Source organism: Oncorhynchus nerka, linkage group LG8, assembly GCF_034236695.1.
Source record: "Oncorhynchus nerka isolate Pitt River linkage group LG8, Oner_Uvic_2.0, whole genome shotgun sequence".
NCBI classification, from domain to species: Eukaryota; Metazoa; Chordata; class Actinopteri; order Salmoniformes; family Salmonidae; genus Oncorhynchus; species Oncorhynchus nerka.
Genome location: NC_088403.1, coordinates 20,350,670 through 20,368,537, shown reverse-complemented (window position 1 = coordinate 20,368,537; position 17,868 = coordinate 20,350,670). Strand labels below are relative to the sequence as shown.

The 17,868-nt window shown below is 44.3% G+C and overlaps 1 protein-coding gene across 1 annotated transcript in view; it reads right to left on the bottom strand.

Moving 5' to 3' along the window:
* The window catches only part of LOC135572881 (staphylococcal nuclease domain-containing protein 1-like), a 126,590-nt gene extending 109,317 nt beyond the window's left edge, over window positions 1–17,273 (bottom strand). Inside the window, exon 1 of the mRNA XM_065021503.1 lies at window positions 17,063–17,273. Coding sequence (XP_064877575.1) covers window positions 17,063–17,230 — 168 coding nt within the window. The 5' untranslated portion in view covers window positions 17,231–17,273. The remainder of the gene's footprint in view (window positions 1–17,062) is intronic.
* Window positions 17,274–17,868: the final 595 nt, after the last annotated feature.

The following is a 17,868-nucleotide window of genomic DNA, read 5'->3' as shown; positions in this document are numbered from 1 at the left end:
CGACAGTCAAGCTGTCTTCATCAGGGTATAATCACAAACACTGCGGGATGACTCGTTTATATAGTGTCAAAATACACAGGTGTCTGTAATCATGGCCAGGAGTGGCCTAATATCATTGGTTAATAATCAAATATTAAAATGTCATACAAAGAACAGCATACAAACAAATGGATAGCATACAATCATAGATTAATTTGACTATACAAGTTTACACACAATTACAATGGCAAAGACACAATAATCACAAGAATGGCTTCAGATCAAAGTCTACGTTGAGACCGAAGGGCGCAAGGGTCTTTAAATTAAAGATCCAGGCAGCCTCTCGTTTTAACAATAAATTATCAAGGTCATCCCCTCTCCTAGGGAGGGTGACATGTTCGATGCCAATATAACGCAGAGACGAAATCGAGTGGCCTGCCTCCAAGAAGTGGGCCGCAACTGGATAAGTAAAGTTTTTACACCTAATGGTGCTACGATGCTCTGAGATACGTACTTTTAATTCGCGCTTTGTTTTACCTACATAATTTTTACCACAAGGACAAGTTATAAGATAAATAACTGCCTTAGTGGAGCACGTAATAACACCTTTTATTGGGATCGATTTCCCTGTTTGTGGGTGTTTGAAGGATCTACATTTATAAGTGCCATTGCATTGAGCACAGCCATTACATTTGTAATTTCCATCCAGTAGGGGCGCAAATAGACGTTGTTCAGGAGTATCTTGGGGTGGTAAATCAGAGTTTACCAATTGGTCTCTGAGATTTCTGCCCCGCGAGAATACGACCAAGGGAAGGTCCGAAAACACATTACCGAGACCATCATCGGATTTTAGGATGTGCCAATGTTTGTATGACATTTTAATATTTGATTATTAACCAATGATATTAGGCCACTCCTGGCCATGATTACAGACACCTGTGTCTTTTGACACTATATAAACGAGTCATCCCACAGTGTTTGTGATTATACCCTGATGAAGACAGCTTGGCTGACCTAATATGATGTCATAATATCACGTTGCTGCTTTCAAAACTCATCTCATTCCTTCCTTTGGAGGAAAATAAGGAAGGACCAGTCCGGGGCGGAAGATCCCCTATGGTGTCCCAGGAGGGACAAAATGCACCACCACCGTCAACATGCATCCTTCACCCTTACACGCCCGATTAAGTCAGCTTGGATGAATGGGGGGTTATGAGAAAAGAGCAAGGGAGAGATGAGAGAGCAGGGAGGAGGAGAAGGAGAAGAAAGAGGAAAGCCCCCATGAACAGGAAGGCAGGCTGTAAGGCAAGCAGTAAGGCAGTCAGTAAGGCAGGCAGTGCAGGGTTTGTGTTCCCTCTCTTTTACAGTCTGCATACCCAAGCATGTGTTAACCAGCAGTAATGCAATTCACAATGTCATCCCTCATTACGCTCCCCACAACAATGTGTGCTCCCCTTCTCCCCCTTAACTTCCTATCCCCAACATCACCCAACAGCAAACTGGGGGGAGAAGGTGTGGGGGGGTGCGTTCTTTCTGCACGGGAAGACCAAGAGCAGCCGCAAACCTGCCCCAGAGGACCTCGGCTATAAGAGCCTGCAGGAATCCCGCGGATGACTGGAGAAGGGCGAGTGGTGGGCCAAGGACACAGTCAAACAGACAACTGCACGCACTCACAGCCACACAAACACACATAAAACAACACACACTCCACAGGCAGTGAGGGCTGAGAGTTGCAGAGCTGACAGAGTGCTGCAGCCTAGATCTGAATGAGGAGGAGATATGGGGATATACACACAGTTCTCCCTCCACCTTTATTTCTGGCGCCGCGGGGTACCAGGGGGCCAAGCCTGTCGCCTGCAGAAGAGAGCCACGTCCCTGGGGGAGTGGAGTGTGTGTGTGTGTGTGTGTGTGTGTGTGTGTGTGTGTGTGAGAGAGAATGCAGGTCTAATTATGTGTATGTTCATATTGTGCGTGCATGTGAGTCTCTCTGTATTCATGTGTGTGTGTGTGTGTGTGTGTGTGTGTGCGCGCAGGGCAGGGCAGAGAATCAGATTATATAACGTGTTAGCGGTATGAAATGTCCTCTGTCAGCTCTTAGCCTTTGTGGGAGAGTAAAGAGGGCAGGGGCACTCAGTCAGTATAGACACACAATGTATATTCACCTGCACACACACATACAACTACCACACACACACACACACACACAACTACCACATACACACACAATAGGGAACTAAATGTGGTAGACAGAGTCCTCTTCCTCATCATGCCAACAGCGCTGGGTCTCCTACAGGTCACATCCCCCATTGTGTCCACCAGTCAAGGCACTGGAAAGAGCCCTTTACACACACTCTGTGTCCCCCTGTCACCGACAACACACACACAGCCTTGGGGTAGATGGTTCGACTACTACATGACTAGGGTTATTTCTGTGGTGTGTACCTGTGATTACCCACAGAAGGAGGGGTGCCCTGAAACCACACCACTCACAATAGGGCCATCTATTGCAAAGGGATGACTGTAGCGCAACAGCATTGCTCCTATGGGACAGCATGTGACCATGTCGCTGCGCCACACACATCACAAACAGAGCCTGCGTACAGACCTCAGCATATAAACAGCCCATGTATTCCTGACTGCGCAGGGCAAACGCCTGAGGGGCCAAAGGCATTTCATTAACTAAGAGTCGCAGCCCTTATCAAATAGCCTTTCAACCACAACACAGACATATGGCTGGGGTGGGATAGGAGGATATGTTATGTGTACGTTTCATGTTTTATTTTGTATTTCTTTTTTATTTCACCTTTATTTAACCAGGTAGGCTAGTTGAGAACAAGTTCTCATTTGCAACTGCGACCTGGCCAAGATAAAGCATAGCAGTGTGAACAGACAACACAGAGTTACACATGGAATAAACAATTAACATGTCAATAACACAGTAGAAAAAAAAAGAGAAAAAAAAAGGGGAGTCTATATACATTGTGTGCAAAAGGCATGAGGGTAGGCGAATAATTACAATTTTGCAGATTAACACTGGAGTGATAAATGATCAGATGGTCATGTACAGGTAGAGATATTGGTGTGCAAAAGAGCAGAAAAGTAAATAAATAAAAACAGTATGGGGATGAGGTAGGTGAAATGGGTGGGCTATTTACCAATAGACTATGTACAGCTGCAGCGATCGTTTAGCTGCTCAGATAGCAGATGTTTGAAGTTGGTGAGGGAGATAAAAGTCTCCAACTTCAGCGATTTTTGCAATTCGTTCCAGTCACAGGCAGCAGAGTACTGGAACGAAAGGCGGCCAAATGAGGTGTTGGCTTTAGGGATGATCAGTGAGATACACCTGCTGGAGCGCGTGCTACGGATGGGTGTTGCCATCGTGACCAGTGAACTGAGATAAGGCGGAGCTTTACCTAGCATGGACTTGTAGATGACCTGGAGCCAGTGGGTCTGGCGACGAATATGTAGCGAGGGCCAGCCGACTAGAGCATTCAAGTCGCAGTGGTGGGTGGTATAAGGTGCTTTAGTGACAAAACGGATGGCACTGTGATAAACTGCATCCAGTTTGCTGAGTAGAGTGTTGGAAGCAATTTTGTAGATGACATCGCCAAAGTCAAGGATCGGTAGGATAGTCAGTTTTACTAGGGTAAGTTTGGCGGCGTGAGTGAAGGAGGCTTTGTTGCGGAATAGAAAGCCGACTCTTGATTTGATTTCCGATTGGAGATGTTTGATATGAGTCTGGAAGGAGAGTTTACAGTCTAGCCAGACACCTAGGTACTTATAGATGTCCACATATTCAAGGTCGGAACCATCCAGGGTGGTGATGCTAGTCGGGCATGCGGGTGCAGGCAGCGATCGGTTGAAAAGCATGCATTTGGTTTTACTAGCGTTTAAGAGCAGTTGGAGGTCACGGAAGGAGTGTTGTATGGCATTGAAGCTCGTTTGGAGGTTAGATAGCACAGTGTCCAAGGACGGGCCGGAAGTATATAGAATGGTCTCGTCTGCGTAGAGGTGGATCAGGGAATCGCCCGCAGCAAGAGCAACATCATTGATATATACAGAGAAAAGAGTCGGCCCGAGAATTGAACCCTGTGGCACCCCCATAGAGACTGCCAGAGGACCGGACAGCATGCCCTCCGATTTTACACACTGAACTCTGTCTGCAAAGTAATTGGTGAACCAGGCAAGGCAGTCATCCGAAAAACCGAGGCTACTGAGTCTGCCGATAAGAATATGGTGATTGACAGAGTCGAAAGCCTTGGCAAGGTCGATGAAGACGGCTGCACAGTACTGTCTTTTATCGATGGCGGTTATGATATCGTTTAGTACCTTGAGTGTGGCTGAGGTGCACCCGTGACCGGCTCGGAAACCAGATTGCACAGCGGAGAAGGTACGGTGGGATTCGAGATGGTCAGTGACCTGTTTGTTGACTTGGCTTTCGAAGACCTTAGATAGGCAGGGCAGGATGGATATAGGTCTGTAACAGTTTGGGTCCAGGGTGTCTCCCCCTTTGAAGAGGGTGATGACTGCGGCAGCTTTCCAATCCTTGGGGATCTCAGACGATATGAAAGAGAGGTTGAACAGGCTGGTAATAGGGGTTGCGACAATGGCGGCGGATAGTTTCAGGAATAGAGGGTCCAGATTGTCAAGCCCATCTGATTTGTACGGGTCCAGGTTTTGCAGCTCTTTCAGAACATCTGCCCTCTGGATTTGGGTAAAGGAGAACCTGGAGAGGCTTGGGCGAGTAGCTGCGGGGGGGGTGGAGCTGTTGGCCGAGGTTGGAGTAGCCAGGCGGAAGGCATGGCCAGCCGTTGAGAAATGCTTGTTGAAGTTTTCGATAATCATGGGGTTGGCCATTGTGCTAATGAGCAGCCGGCCTATAACGGAAACCAGATAACAAATTAATCATTAATGTAAAAACTAATGTCTTTAACTAATTTGGGATTATTATTAAAACTACTGTCTTTGACTACTTTGGGATCATTATTAAACCTACTGTCTGACTACTTTGGGATTATTATTAAAACTACTGTCTTTGACTACTTTGGGATTATTATTAAAACTACTGTCTTTGACTACTTTGGGATTATTATTAAAACTAATGTCTTTGACTACTTTGGGATCATTATTAAAACTAATGTCTTTGACTACTTTGGGATTATTATTAAACCTAATGTCTTTGACTACTTTGGGATCATTATTAAAACTAATGTCTTTGACTACTTTGGGATCATTATTAAACCTACTGTCTGACTACTTTGGGATCATTATTAAACCTACTGTCTGACTACTTTGGGATTATTATTAAACCTACTGTCTTTGACTACTTTGGGATTATTATTAAAACGAATGTCTGACTACTTTGGGATTATTATTAAAACTACTGTTTTTGACTACTTTGGGATTATTATTAAAACTAGTGTTTTCCTACTTTGGGATCATTGTTTCAACAATGTTTTGACTACTTTGGGATTATTGTTTCATCCTACTGTTTTCCCTGACTACTTTGGGATTATTGTTTCATCAGTGTTTTCCCTTATCGATTATTGTTTCATCAGTGTTTTCCTACTATGGGATTATTATTTCATCAGTGTTTTGACTACTTTGGGATCATTGTTTCAACAGTGTTTTCCCTACTTTGGGATTGTTTCATTGTTTCAAAATCAGTGTTTTCCCTACTATCGCTTGCATTGTTTCATCAGTGTTTTCCCTACTATCGCTTGCATTGTTTCATCAGTGTTTTCCCTACTATCGCTTGCATTGTTTCATCAGTGTTTTCCCTACTATCGCTTGCATTGTTTCATCAGTGTTTTCCCTACTATCGCTTGCATTGTTTCATCAGTGTTTTCCCTACTATCGCTTGCATTGTTTCATCAGTGTTTTCCCTACTATCGCTTGCATTGTTTCATCAGTGTTTTCCCTACTATCGCTTGCATTGTTTCATCAGTGTTTTCCCTACTATCGCTTGCATTGTTTCATCAGTGTTTTCCCTACTATCGCTTGCATTGTTTCATCAGTGTTTTCCCTACTATTGCTTGCATTGTTTCATCAGTGTTTTCCCTACTATCGCTTGCATTGTTTCATCAGTGTTTTCCCTACTATCGCTTGCATTGTTTCTGGAGAGATTCTGGGAAGATAAAAAAAATGGCATCCCGTCTTGACCAAAACAATCTAGCGGAAACACTGAAGACTAGTTTTTACTTCCAACCTTCCTCAAAGCCTCACTCCCAGTACAGTAGACCCAATGAAACCTGTGTCCCTGGCACAGCACCCTCCATAGCCCTGCATTATTCAAAGCAACCAGGAAGCACACACAGGATGTTAAAGAGGATGTCTCCCTTAATATCCCCCTCATACTTCAGTGTATGTTTACACAGAGAGAAAGACACAAGAGTACAACGATGGCAGTGGCCCACACTCATTCATTTAAAATGAGGGGCTTAGCAGTTGAGGCAGAGTTCGCGCTATAGCGAAAGGTAAAGAGCTTTCTTGTGTCTATTCAAAGTTCACTGGTTATGACAGATTGTTTTGATACCGCTCCAAGAATCACTCGGCATCGCAATGCAAACAAGCTGCCAGAGCCCAGCGCTTGAGAAAGGATGCGAGGGGGAATGTATTACACAAGTTCTACTTTCTATCATCATATTACCCCTCGCTCTAATCCACCGCAGACAGACGCTAACTGAAAGAATTAGCCAAATGTGGAGTCCGGTGACGCAAAAACAATGTCCCACCACTTTGTTGTTGTTGTTGTTGTTGTATTCCGTGGGAAACAGTACGTGCTGTTGGACAGCATGTTGACATCATCTCAAATGTCCTGGTTTACATGTTTCAGTTGGGTTTAATGATTCTTTGACAGGATGTTTGACACATCTCCCACTTCAACAGTACCATGTCAGCAGTGTCTTTGTAGAGGCTGTCCATTTGGACCCAATCAATGATCTTCCTGTTGTTGCTGGGTAGAGTTGGGACGGCCATTTTGGGTCAATAACACAGGTGCTCCTGCCTAGTCATCAGACTGACAGGAGAGAGGATGAGCCGGTCAACTTCCATTCATGCTCAGACTCCAACATCAGCTCACCCACTTGATTCAACCAACAGGGTTTATGTGAAAGGTTATAGGTTGCTTTGGAAATGAAAACCAGAGGTTTGGTGAGGCGCTGTGTGAATAGCCCAACAGCCTCTGTGGCTGCTTCCAGTGGCTCTCAATGTGCTTTCCAGGTATTTGGTGTGAAGGGGGGTGTCTAATTGGATAACTCTTTCTTTCATTCTCTGTGTCGCTGCCGTGGCTCCTGTCTGACACCGACTGCCCTCCATTTGTTAAATAAGCAGGTAACAATGACAGCGGTGAGAAGTGATGACCGTAATGGTCATATATATATAATCACTTGTCTACCCTGAGACGCAATTAGTCTCAATTCTTCACACTGCCTAATGACATTTGATATGAAAAAAAAATGATAATGATATCACATCCGTGCAGAGCGTCTTCACAACGCTAACGGAAAGAGACCTGGGCCTGAATAAAATGGCTGAATAAAAAGTAATAACTTGCCGGCTGAGAGAGAGAGAGGGATTTCCGTTAAAAGGGGAGCTAAATTGAAGAAGGAGCACCTGAAATTTCAAGCGGATTGGCTCTGGAATTCGCTCATTAGTTCACAAACGACTCCAAATGAGCTGTTTAATAATAATCCCCAGTGCGTTTTTGAGGTATCGCCATGGTGATTGCAATAGGATCTCCCTCCGAGGGAGAAAAAGAAAGCATGAACCCTGCTTTGAGGAAGGTACTAATAGATGGAGAGACGGCCTGTTCCTTGGAAGAGCAACAACAGGAGTCCTTGTATGTAACGGTATGCCCTCTATACAGGTAATTTTTAATTACCACATGATACAGCCTAGTTATGTTGATTCCATGTAAATCCCCTTGACTGACAAAACGGCCAGACAAGTATGTTTTTCCATAATAACACCAATAAATGGTAATAATGCTAGGGAAAGAGATTAAATGCTATCACTAGGCTACCATAGTAACACCAATAAATGGTAATAATGCTAGGGAAAGAGATGAAATGCTATCACTAGGCTACCATAATAACACCAATAAATGATAATAATGCTAGGGAAAGAGATGAAATGCTATCACTAGGCTACCATAGTAACACCAATAAATGGTAATAACGCTAGGGAAAGAGATGAAATGCTATCACTAGGCTACCATAGTAACACCAATAAATGGTAATAACGCTAGGGAAAGAGATGAAATGCTATCACTAGGCTACCATAGTAACACCAATAAATGGTAATAATGCTAGGGAAAGAGATGAAATGCTATCACTAGGCTATCATAGTAACACCAATAAATGTTAATATCGCTAGGGAAAGAGATGAAATGCTATCACTAGGCTACCATAGTAACACCAATAAATGGTAATAACGCTAGGGAAAGAGATGAAATGCTATCACTAGGCTACCATAGTAACACCAATAAATGGTAATAACGCTAGGGAAAGAGATGAAATGCTATCAGTAGGCTATCATAGTAACACCAATAAATGGTAATAACGCTAGGGAAAGAGATGAAATGCTATCATTAGGCTACCATAGTAACACCAATAAATGGTAATAATGCTAGGGAAAGAGATGAAATGCTATCACTAGGCTACCATAGTAACACCAATAAATGGTAATAACGCTAGGGGAAGAGATTAAATGCTATCACTAGGCTAATCCAGAGTATTGAATATAGTAAACCAAGGTACACTTCCCCCAGAATGTGCTCAGGAAGAAGACACAGGCATATTAGGTTCACTAAAACCCCAATTATCTTGATTCATTCTCTGCTTGTTCTTGTTTAGCCAGGTGTGTAATGTGCTGACTGTGGATCAGCCTGTGCAGATAGGGCCATGGGGAGATCTCCAAAGCTTTGGGGCTATTTCTGACAACACTTCTAAAAAATAATACGTAATTGACAACCCATAGAGAGGAAGAAATGGGATGATTTTTGATTACGTGGAAACGTTTTGGCTTAAGAAGCAAGCCACTTGACCATTTGTGTGACTCAGTGTTGGTAATGGTGAGCAAGAGTTAAGATTGCTGTGTACCAACAAAAAAATCAGGACATGCTTACAGTGCTTGTCGGCCAAACATGGGACATGTTAACGTTGATTTCCCTTACATTACCAGAGACGCTCTGGCTAGTAGCTCTGGGTATTCAAACAGCCCCTGAGGCGGTGGAACATTAGTCTCTCCTAACGCTTGGATTCCTCCCAAAAACCCAGCTGAAACAGGATTATGTACTTCAATCAGTCTTCCTCAAGGACGCAGTTTGGGAGGAGTTCCAACGTCAAACCAGGGGAACTTTTAAATTCTCAGACAGACGGATGCACGTTGACGGACGGATGTGAAACGAGACAGTACAGCGGCCAAGCTTTACCTCCCCAGGAATTCTGCCGTTCTTAAAAGGTCACGGGCAATGCAGGTGCCAGAGACTCTCAAAATGGTATTCACACGAAACAGTACAGCCGACAACACAGCCCACTGTCAGATGAAGGAAGGAAGTTCAGGGGAATAAAGTCATGACTGCATTTGTGAAGAAGCATGATTCCAGTTAATTAGAGGTATTACGAGGATGATGAGGGAGGGAGGTCGGGAGGGAGGGAGGTCGGGAGGGAGGTCGGGAGGGAGGTCGGGAGGGAGGGAGGGAAGACTGGGGAAAGATGAGAGAACAAAGGGAGGATGGATGGGGAGTGGTCTCTGTAGAAGGCAGAAAAAAGGGACTAAGATAGGGGGATCACCAGGAAGGTCATATAATCTTGCTCGTCCCTCCTCCTCTCTCTCGCTCTCTGAAGGCCTATCAGAGGAAGCTAATCTCTTTCACTACCGGGTAATTACAGCAGAAAACGTCTTGCTCAACAGAAACAGGGGCTCTGGTTTTATCAAGGACCCATTCTTGATTTACTTCTTCATAATTAGGCCGCTCCAATTATCAGTGTGTTAGTTTTTTCCTCTATCACAGCCTACTGGCTGGGTGTGCTGAGGCAGGGGGTGGGGCTCCCATGGAGGAGTCAAACATTGACAAGAGCCAGAATTGCAAGTCAACAACAACTAAGGAGGACAATAAAACCCACTGGGCTGCATAGCAACAAAAACAAAAAGAGAGCTTTGGTATTTTGAACTGATTGTTCTTTTCTCCCAGTCTCTCTTCATTTCAGAACACTTTCATTTTTTGTGTTTGTGTGAGTGTTCTTGTGATTGTCCCTAGAGGTGCACCGGTGCCCTTACCGACCTCATTCTTTGGGAACTCGTAAAACTAGGCCTGAATAGATTTTTTTTGTTGCTCCGTTCCACTTTGAGCGGGTGTACAAAACCCACCGTCCCCTCTCGCTCTCCCAGCATGTGAATAGTGGGAGTGTAACACATAAACAAATGCAATGGCACTTGTTCGGCAGCAGGATACAGGATTTCAGCAGACGTTGTTTACAGTGATGCTTTGTAAGCAGGAATGAGATTCTTCCACCATCCAGAGAGAAGTCCCGGTACACAAGAATGCTTTCACAAAACAAACAAGAGAAGGCATTAAAATGGACCGGGGCATAGGAATAAAATGAGTAGTGCTTTGTTAAAACAACGTAACACGAATTAAGCTGATTGGCTGACAATCATGGTATATCAGACCGCATACCACGTATAAACACTTATTTTTACTGCTATAATTCCGTTAGTAAACAGTTTAACAAATTAACTGTTAATCTTCAACCCAAACCCCTAACATGACTTAACCACTGTCTAGAGAATAGATGTATCACATTTTTACTTAACCTCTTCAACCTATGGGGGCGCTATTTCATTATTGGATAAAAAGACGTGCCCGTTTTAAGCGCAATATTTTGTCACGAAAAGATGCTCGACTATGCATGGAATTGACAGCCTTGGAAAGACAAAACTCTGACGTTTCCAAAACTGCAAAGATATTATCTGTGAGTGCCCCAGAACTAATGCTACAGGCGAAACCAAGATGAAACTTCAAACAGGAAATGAGCAGGATTTTTGAGGCTCTGTTTTACATTGTCTCCTTATATGGCTGTGAAAGCCTGCCCTTTCTATCGTTTCTCCAAGTTGTCTGCAGCATTGTGACGTATTTGTAGGCATATCATTGGAAGATTGGCCATAAGAGACTACATTTACCAGGGGTCCGCCCGGTGTCCTTTGTTGAAATTGTTGCGTAATCTCCAAGCTGCTCGCATTCATCCATGTGATTGAGACAGAGGAGACTTCCAGGAATGATATATCATGAAGAGATATGTGAAAAACACCTTGAGGATTGATTCTAAACAACGTTTACCATGTTTCAGTCGATATTATGGAGTTAATGTGGAAGAAAGTTTGGCGTTTGGATGAATGAATTTTCGTTTTTTTTTGGTAGCCAAACATGACGCAGAAAACGGACCGATTTCTCCTGCACAAATAATCTTTCAGGAAAACTGAACATTTTCTATCTAACTGAGAGTCTCCTCATTGAAAACATCCGAACTTCTTCAAAGGTAAATTATTTATTGAATGTTTTTGCTGGTTTTTGTGAAAATGTTGCCTGCTAATGCTAACGCTAAATGCTAACGCTAAATGCTAACGCTAAATGCTAAATGCTAGTTTGCTATGGTTGAGAAGCATATTTTTGAAAATCTGAGATGACAGTGTTGTTAACAAAAGGCTAAGCATGAGAGCAAGCATATTGATTTCATTTCATTTGCGATTTTCATGAATAGTTAACGTTGCGTTATGGTAATGGGCTTGAGGCTGTAGTCGTGATCCCGGATCCGGGTTGGCTCGACGCAAGAAGTTAAGCAATAAGGCACCTCGGGGGTTTGTGGTATATGGCCATTATACCACGGCTAAGGGCTGTATGCAGGCACTCCGCGATGCGTCGTGCTTCAAAACAGCCCTTGGCCGTGGTTTATTGGCCCTATACCACAAACCCCCTTGTGCCTTATTGCTTAAGTAAAAACTTGATACATCTATTCTCTAGACAGTGGTTAAGTCATGTTAGGGGTTTGGGGTGAAGATTAGCAGTTAATTTGTCAAGGCAAGAAGCTAGAGAGACAGCTCTGACCACAAGTCTATCTGTAGTGCATTACGTCTCAAAATGATGCAACCGCTCATCCAGATAGATGTGGCAGAACAGAATTAGGCATGTGGTGTGACCAGGCCTTGACCTTCCTATCTAAATGGGACACGGTTGAGCTGAGTCTTGCATAACGGAGGCAGACATCAATTTAAGAGATGCTGATCTCGGAGCCCAAATATGCTGATGGCCATAAAGATAAAAACAGAAGCAGACAACTTTGAGTGCTTTCATTTCAACCGTAACGACCTGCTCCCATTGGCGTCGTCGCGCAAAGAAAACCTCATATCGACGGGAGTCACTCGAGCTAAGCAGTTTAGTTTTAGGAACAACACCCCCCCCCCCCCCCCCTCATGCGCCGGTCCCTGCTCCCCCAGCGGTGGAAACTTTAATGAGGGTTTCTCTGGACCCCTCAGAGTCCACTTCATTACGCCAAGCCCCCTTTCTTGTCGGGGGATACGCCTGACACAGCAACAACAATTTCTCCCATATCCACAGCCAGGGGGGGCAATAAAAAGAGAGAGAGGGGGAAGAAGAGGAAGACGAGAGAGGAGGATGGTACACCTAGCGAAGGACGGCCCGGCTGCACTTCAGAAGAAAGAAAAAAAGCAGAGCGCTCAGCTTTTCCTCTGCCAGGTCCCGAAGGGTTAATTATATCCACAACCCCTCCGCCTCTCGTCTGACCCCCAGGATGTACACAGCACACAAACCTCTGCCCCACACACATATATACACGTACACACACGGGGGGCGTTGTCTTTCGGCTCAATGCCACTCAGGGAAACCCACTTCAGACACAATCACAGCCCTCAACAGCCACAACTGACGGTTAGGCCAAGTAGAGAAAGAAAGAATCTCACTGTTGCCCTCTTAAGCTCTGCTCTCAATCAGGTCAGGTCTGAAACACGAAGCCAATCTGGCCTGTACTCCTGGACAGACGATGGAGAGGGACAGACTGGTAGGGAGGCCAAAAAGAGCTCTCTCCTCACCGTCGCCTCAGCAGACGACGTGCATCCATGGCACATCGTGGGAGATTAGATTTACTTTGTACTCCGGCCCCAGGTTCACTCCCTATCACCACCACTCAGATGGATGTTTCTCATATAGTGCTGCTAGAGCCGTGATGGATTCAGAGGAAGGACAGGGAACACAGTCCCTGCTTGGCTCCAGCAGTAGATCATTCCAATGATAGGAGAAAAGCAGATGCGGCAGCTTCCCAAAGCGTTGGGCATAGCAGGGAGAGGTAGAGAGAGTGGTAGCGGGGATAGAGGACGGGCGAGACAGCTGGCCCAGGACTGAATTCATCTGGCATAATGAAAATGGAGGGAGAGATTGGGATCACTAAGAGAGAGGGCCTCCATCCATCAAAGGCCTGCGATAGGAAGGGAAAGGAGGCGTCAATGATAACGGGGGAATATGTGGCAATTCTCCTCCCCAATGACGTAGCATCAGTCTCACCACTCTCATCATTGGCTGGCTTTCTCCATGCAACAGATGAGATTGATGTTTTTGGAGGAAATTGATATAGTATGATGAAGGGTTGACAGATTTCTAACACAAGGACACGGTCTCTAAGCAGATATTATGAAAAGCCTTTTTAACTGTGTTGCTAACCATAGCATTCATGCTAACTAGCTGTTTAAAGTTAAGACAGGAACTGAGTGATGTCAACTAGTACTGGTCTTGGTGCCCAAGTCCACTGGACATTGTGATACCAACTAGTCTTGGAGTCCATGTCTTCTAGCTAACTAGCCCAACTTTTCCACAAATACTAACCCTATTCCAAATGATCATATCAGGTCATAACCAGACCCGTGACAATATCAGATCATAACCAGACCGTGACAATATCAGATCATAACCAGACCCGTGACAATATCAGATCATAACCAGACCCGTGACAATATCAGATCATAACCAGACCCGTGACAATATCAGATCATAACCAGACCCGTGACAATATCAGATCATAACCAGACCCGTGACAATATCAGATCATAACCAGACCCGTGACAATATCAGATCATAACCAGACCGTGACAATATCAGATCATAACCAGACCGTGACAATATCAGATCATAACCAGACCCGTGACAATATCAGATCATAACCAGACCCGTAGCAATCATATCAGATCATACCCAGACCCGTGACAATATCAGATCATCACCAGACCGTGACAATATCAGATCATAACCAGACCCGTAGCAATCATATCAGATCATACCCAGACCCGTGACAATCATATCAGATCATACACAGACCCGTGACAATCATGTCAGATCATAACCAGACCCATGACAAGTGGCAATCATAACAGATCATACCCAGACCCGTGACATTCATATCAGATCATAACCAGACCCGTAGCAATCATATCAGATCATACCCAGACCCGTGACAACCATATCAGATCATAACCAGACCTGTGACAATCATAACAGATCATACCCAGATGCCTGACAATCATATCAGATCATAACCAGACCCGTGACAAGTGACAATCATAACAGCTCATAACCAGCCCCGTGACAATCATAACAGATCATAACCAGACCCGTGACAATCATAACAGATCATACCCAGACCCGTGACAATCATAACAGATCATACCCAGACCCGTGACAATCATGTCAGATCATAACCAGACCCGTGACAATCATATCAGATCATAACCAGACCCGTGGCAAGTGACAATCATAACAGCTCATAACCAGACCTGTGACAATCATAACAGCTCATAACCAGACCTGTGACAATCATAACAGATCATAACCAGACCCGTGACAATCATAACAGCTCATAACCAGACCTGTGACAATCATAACAGATCATAACCAGACCCGTGACAATCATAACAGATCATACCCAGACCCTTGACAATCATAACAGATCATAACCAGACCCGTGACAATCATAACAGATCATAACCAGACCCTTGACAATCATAACAGATCATAACCAGACCCGTGACAATCATAACAGATCATAACCAGACCCTTGACAATCATAACAGATCATAACCAGACCCGTGACAATCATAACAGATCATACCCAGACCCTTGACAATCATAACAGATCATAACCAGACCTGTGACAATCATAACAGATCATAACCAGACCTGTGACAATCATAACAGATCATAACCAGACCCTTGACAATCATAACAGATCATAACCAGACCCGTGACAATCATAACAGATCATAACCAGACCCTTGACAATCATAACAGATCATAACCAGACCCGTGACAATCATAACAGATCATAACCAGACCCGTGACAACCATATCAGATCATAACCAGACCTGTGACAATCATAACAGATCATACCCAGATGCCTGACAATCATATCAGATCATAACCAGACCCGTGACAAGTGACAATCATAACAGCTCATAACCAGCCCCGTGACAATCATAACAGATCATAACCAGACCCGTGACAATCATAACAGATCATACCCAGACCCGTGACAATCATAACAGATCATACCCAGACCCGTGACAATCATGTCAGATCATAACCAGACCCGTGACAATCATATCAGATCATAACCAGACCCGTGGCAAGTGACAATCATAACAGCTCATAACCAGACCTGTGACAATCATAACAGCTCATAACCAGACCTGTGACAATCATAACAGATCATAACCAGACCCGTGACAATCATAACAGATCATAACCAGACCTGTGACAATCATAACAGATCATAACCAGACCCGTGACAATCATAACAGATCATACCCAGACCCTTGACAATCATAACAGATCATAACCAGACCCGTGACAATCATAACAGATCATAACCAGACCCTTGACAATCATAACAGATCATAACCAGACCCGTGACAATCATAACAGATCATAACCAGACCCTTGACAATCATAACAGATCATAACCAGACCTGTGACAATCATAACAGATCATAACCAGACCTGTGACAATCATAACAGATCATACCCAGACCCTTGACAATCATAACAGATCATAACCAGACCCGTGACAATCATAACAGATCATAACCAGACCCTTGACAATCATAACAGATCATAACCAGACCCGTGACAATCATAACAGATCATAACCAGACCCGTGACAATCATAACAGATCATAACCAGACCTGTGACAATCATAACAGATCATACCCAGACCCGTGACAATCATAACAGATCATACCCAGACCCTTGACAATCATAACAGATCATAACCAGACCTGTGACAATCATAACAGATCATAACCAGACCTGTGACAATCATAACAGATCATACCCAGACCCGTGACAATCATAACAGATCATACCCAGACCCTTGACAATCATAACAGATCATACCCAGACCCGTGACAATCATGTCAGATCATAACCAGACCCTTGACAATCATAACAGATCATACCCAGACCTGTGACAATCATATCAGATCATACCAGACACGTGGATTCATTAGGAATTCTGGATCTGGACCTGGGATCGGGTCTCCAGTATTCGGGTACAGGTGGATACGTGAAGACCTCTAGTTAGGATGAGCCCTAAAGCCCATGCAAACTAAGCCTGATGCTAATGGTTAAGTGCTAACAAACAAAAATGCCCCCAGGGCTTACAAAGATTTTTAACCCCAAAACACTAACAAACAAAAGCACCCTCAGGGCTAACAAAGATTGTTAACCCAAAAACACTAACAAACAAAAGCACCCTCAGGGCTAACAAAGATTGTTAACCCCAAAACACTAACAAACAAAAGCCCCCTCAGGGCTAACAAAGATTGTTAACCCCAAAACACTAACAAACAAAAGCCCCCTCAGGGCTAACAAAGATTGTTAACCCCAAAACACTAACAAACAAAAGCCCCCTCAGGGCTAACAAAGAATGCTATATAAACTATAATAAAGAGAATCACACATTCCATATATAACCCCAAAACGCTAACAAAGAAAAACACGGGGAAAACTGAGGACTTACCTTGTCTTTCCTGAGACGAGAGGCCTCCTCTCCGGATACCAGGGTCTTGTAGTAGGAGCTACGCTCGGCCGTGAAGTGGACCTTTGATAGGGCGTTCTCTACCAGCGCCACCGATAGGTTGACCCCCTCGATGTGAAGCCAGCCGATGAAGTTACCAGCCTTGTCCATACTCTCTACTTCCACCTCCACCTGCCAGAGAGAAGAGGGAGGAGACAGAAGAGGAGGGAGAAATGAGACTGGGTTAATGTACTGTATCGGGATTAGGTTTGGGATTCTATTAGAGAAAGCGAGGAGGGTGCTCTGAAGCAGGAGACACTCTCCTGTCCTTAAATAGACAGATCATTGGAGGCCCCTGAGCTCGCTATCGATCTGAGAGCCTTGAGCTCGCACGAACACAGCTGATGTGGCAGCTCTCTCACTGTCAGTTGGCCTTCGCGCTGTTTTGGTCACCGCCGCCGCGCTCATCTTTCATGCACAATTACACCCAGCGGAGACACTCCGTGGTTAGACCTCCAAGACGACTCAGGACCCCCAGATTGATCCCATTGGTCTCTGAGCCATGGAGGCCCGTTTACAGGGACACCATATGAAAGGACTGGAAAAGTACTGGAATATAAAGGTCATGAAAATTAGCGTTTCAAAAAGTTAGGAAAAGAAAAGTCGGAAAGTGACTGAGCTGGAAAACTAATAGGCCATGAATGTTTTTTAGGGGACAGCTGAGGAACATCTCATAGTTCTATAACAAAACACATCCATGATTAGCTGGAGCAGATCCATAATTGAATAGTATAATAGTAAACTACGCC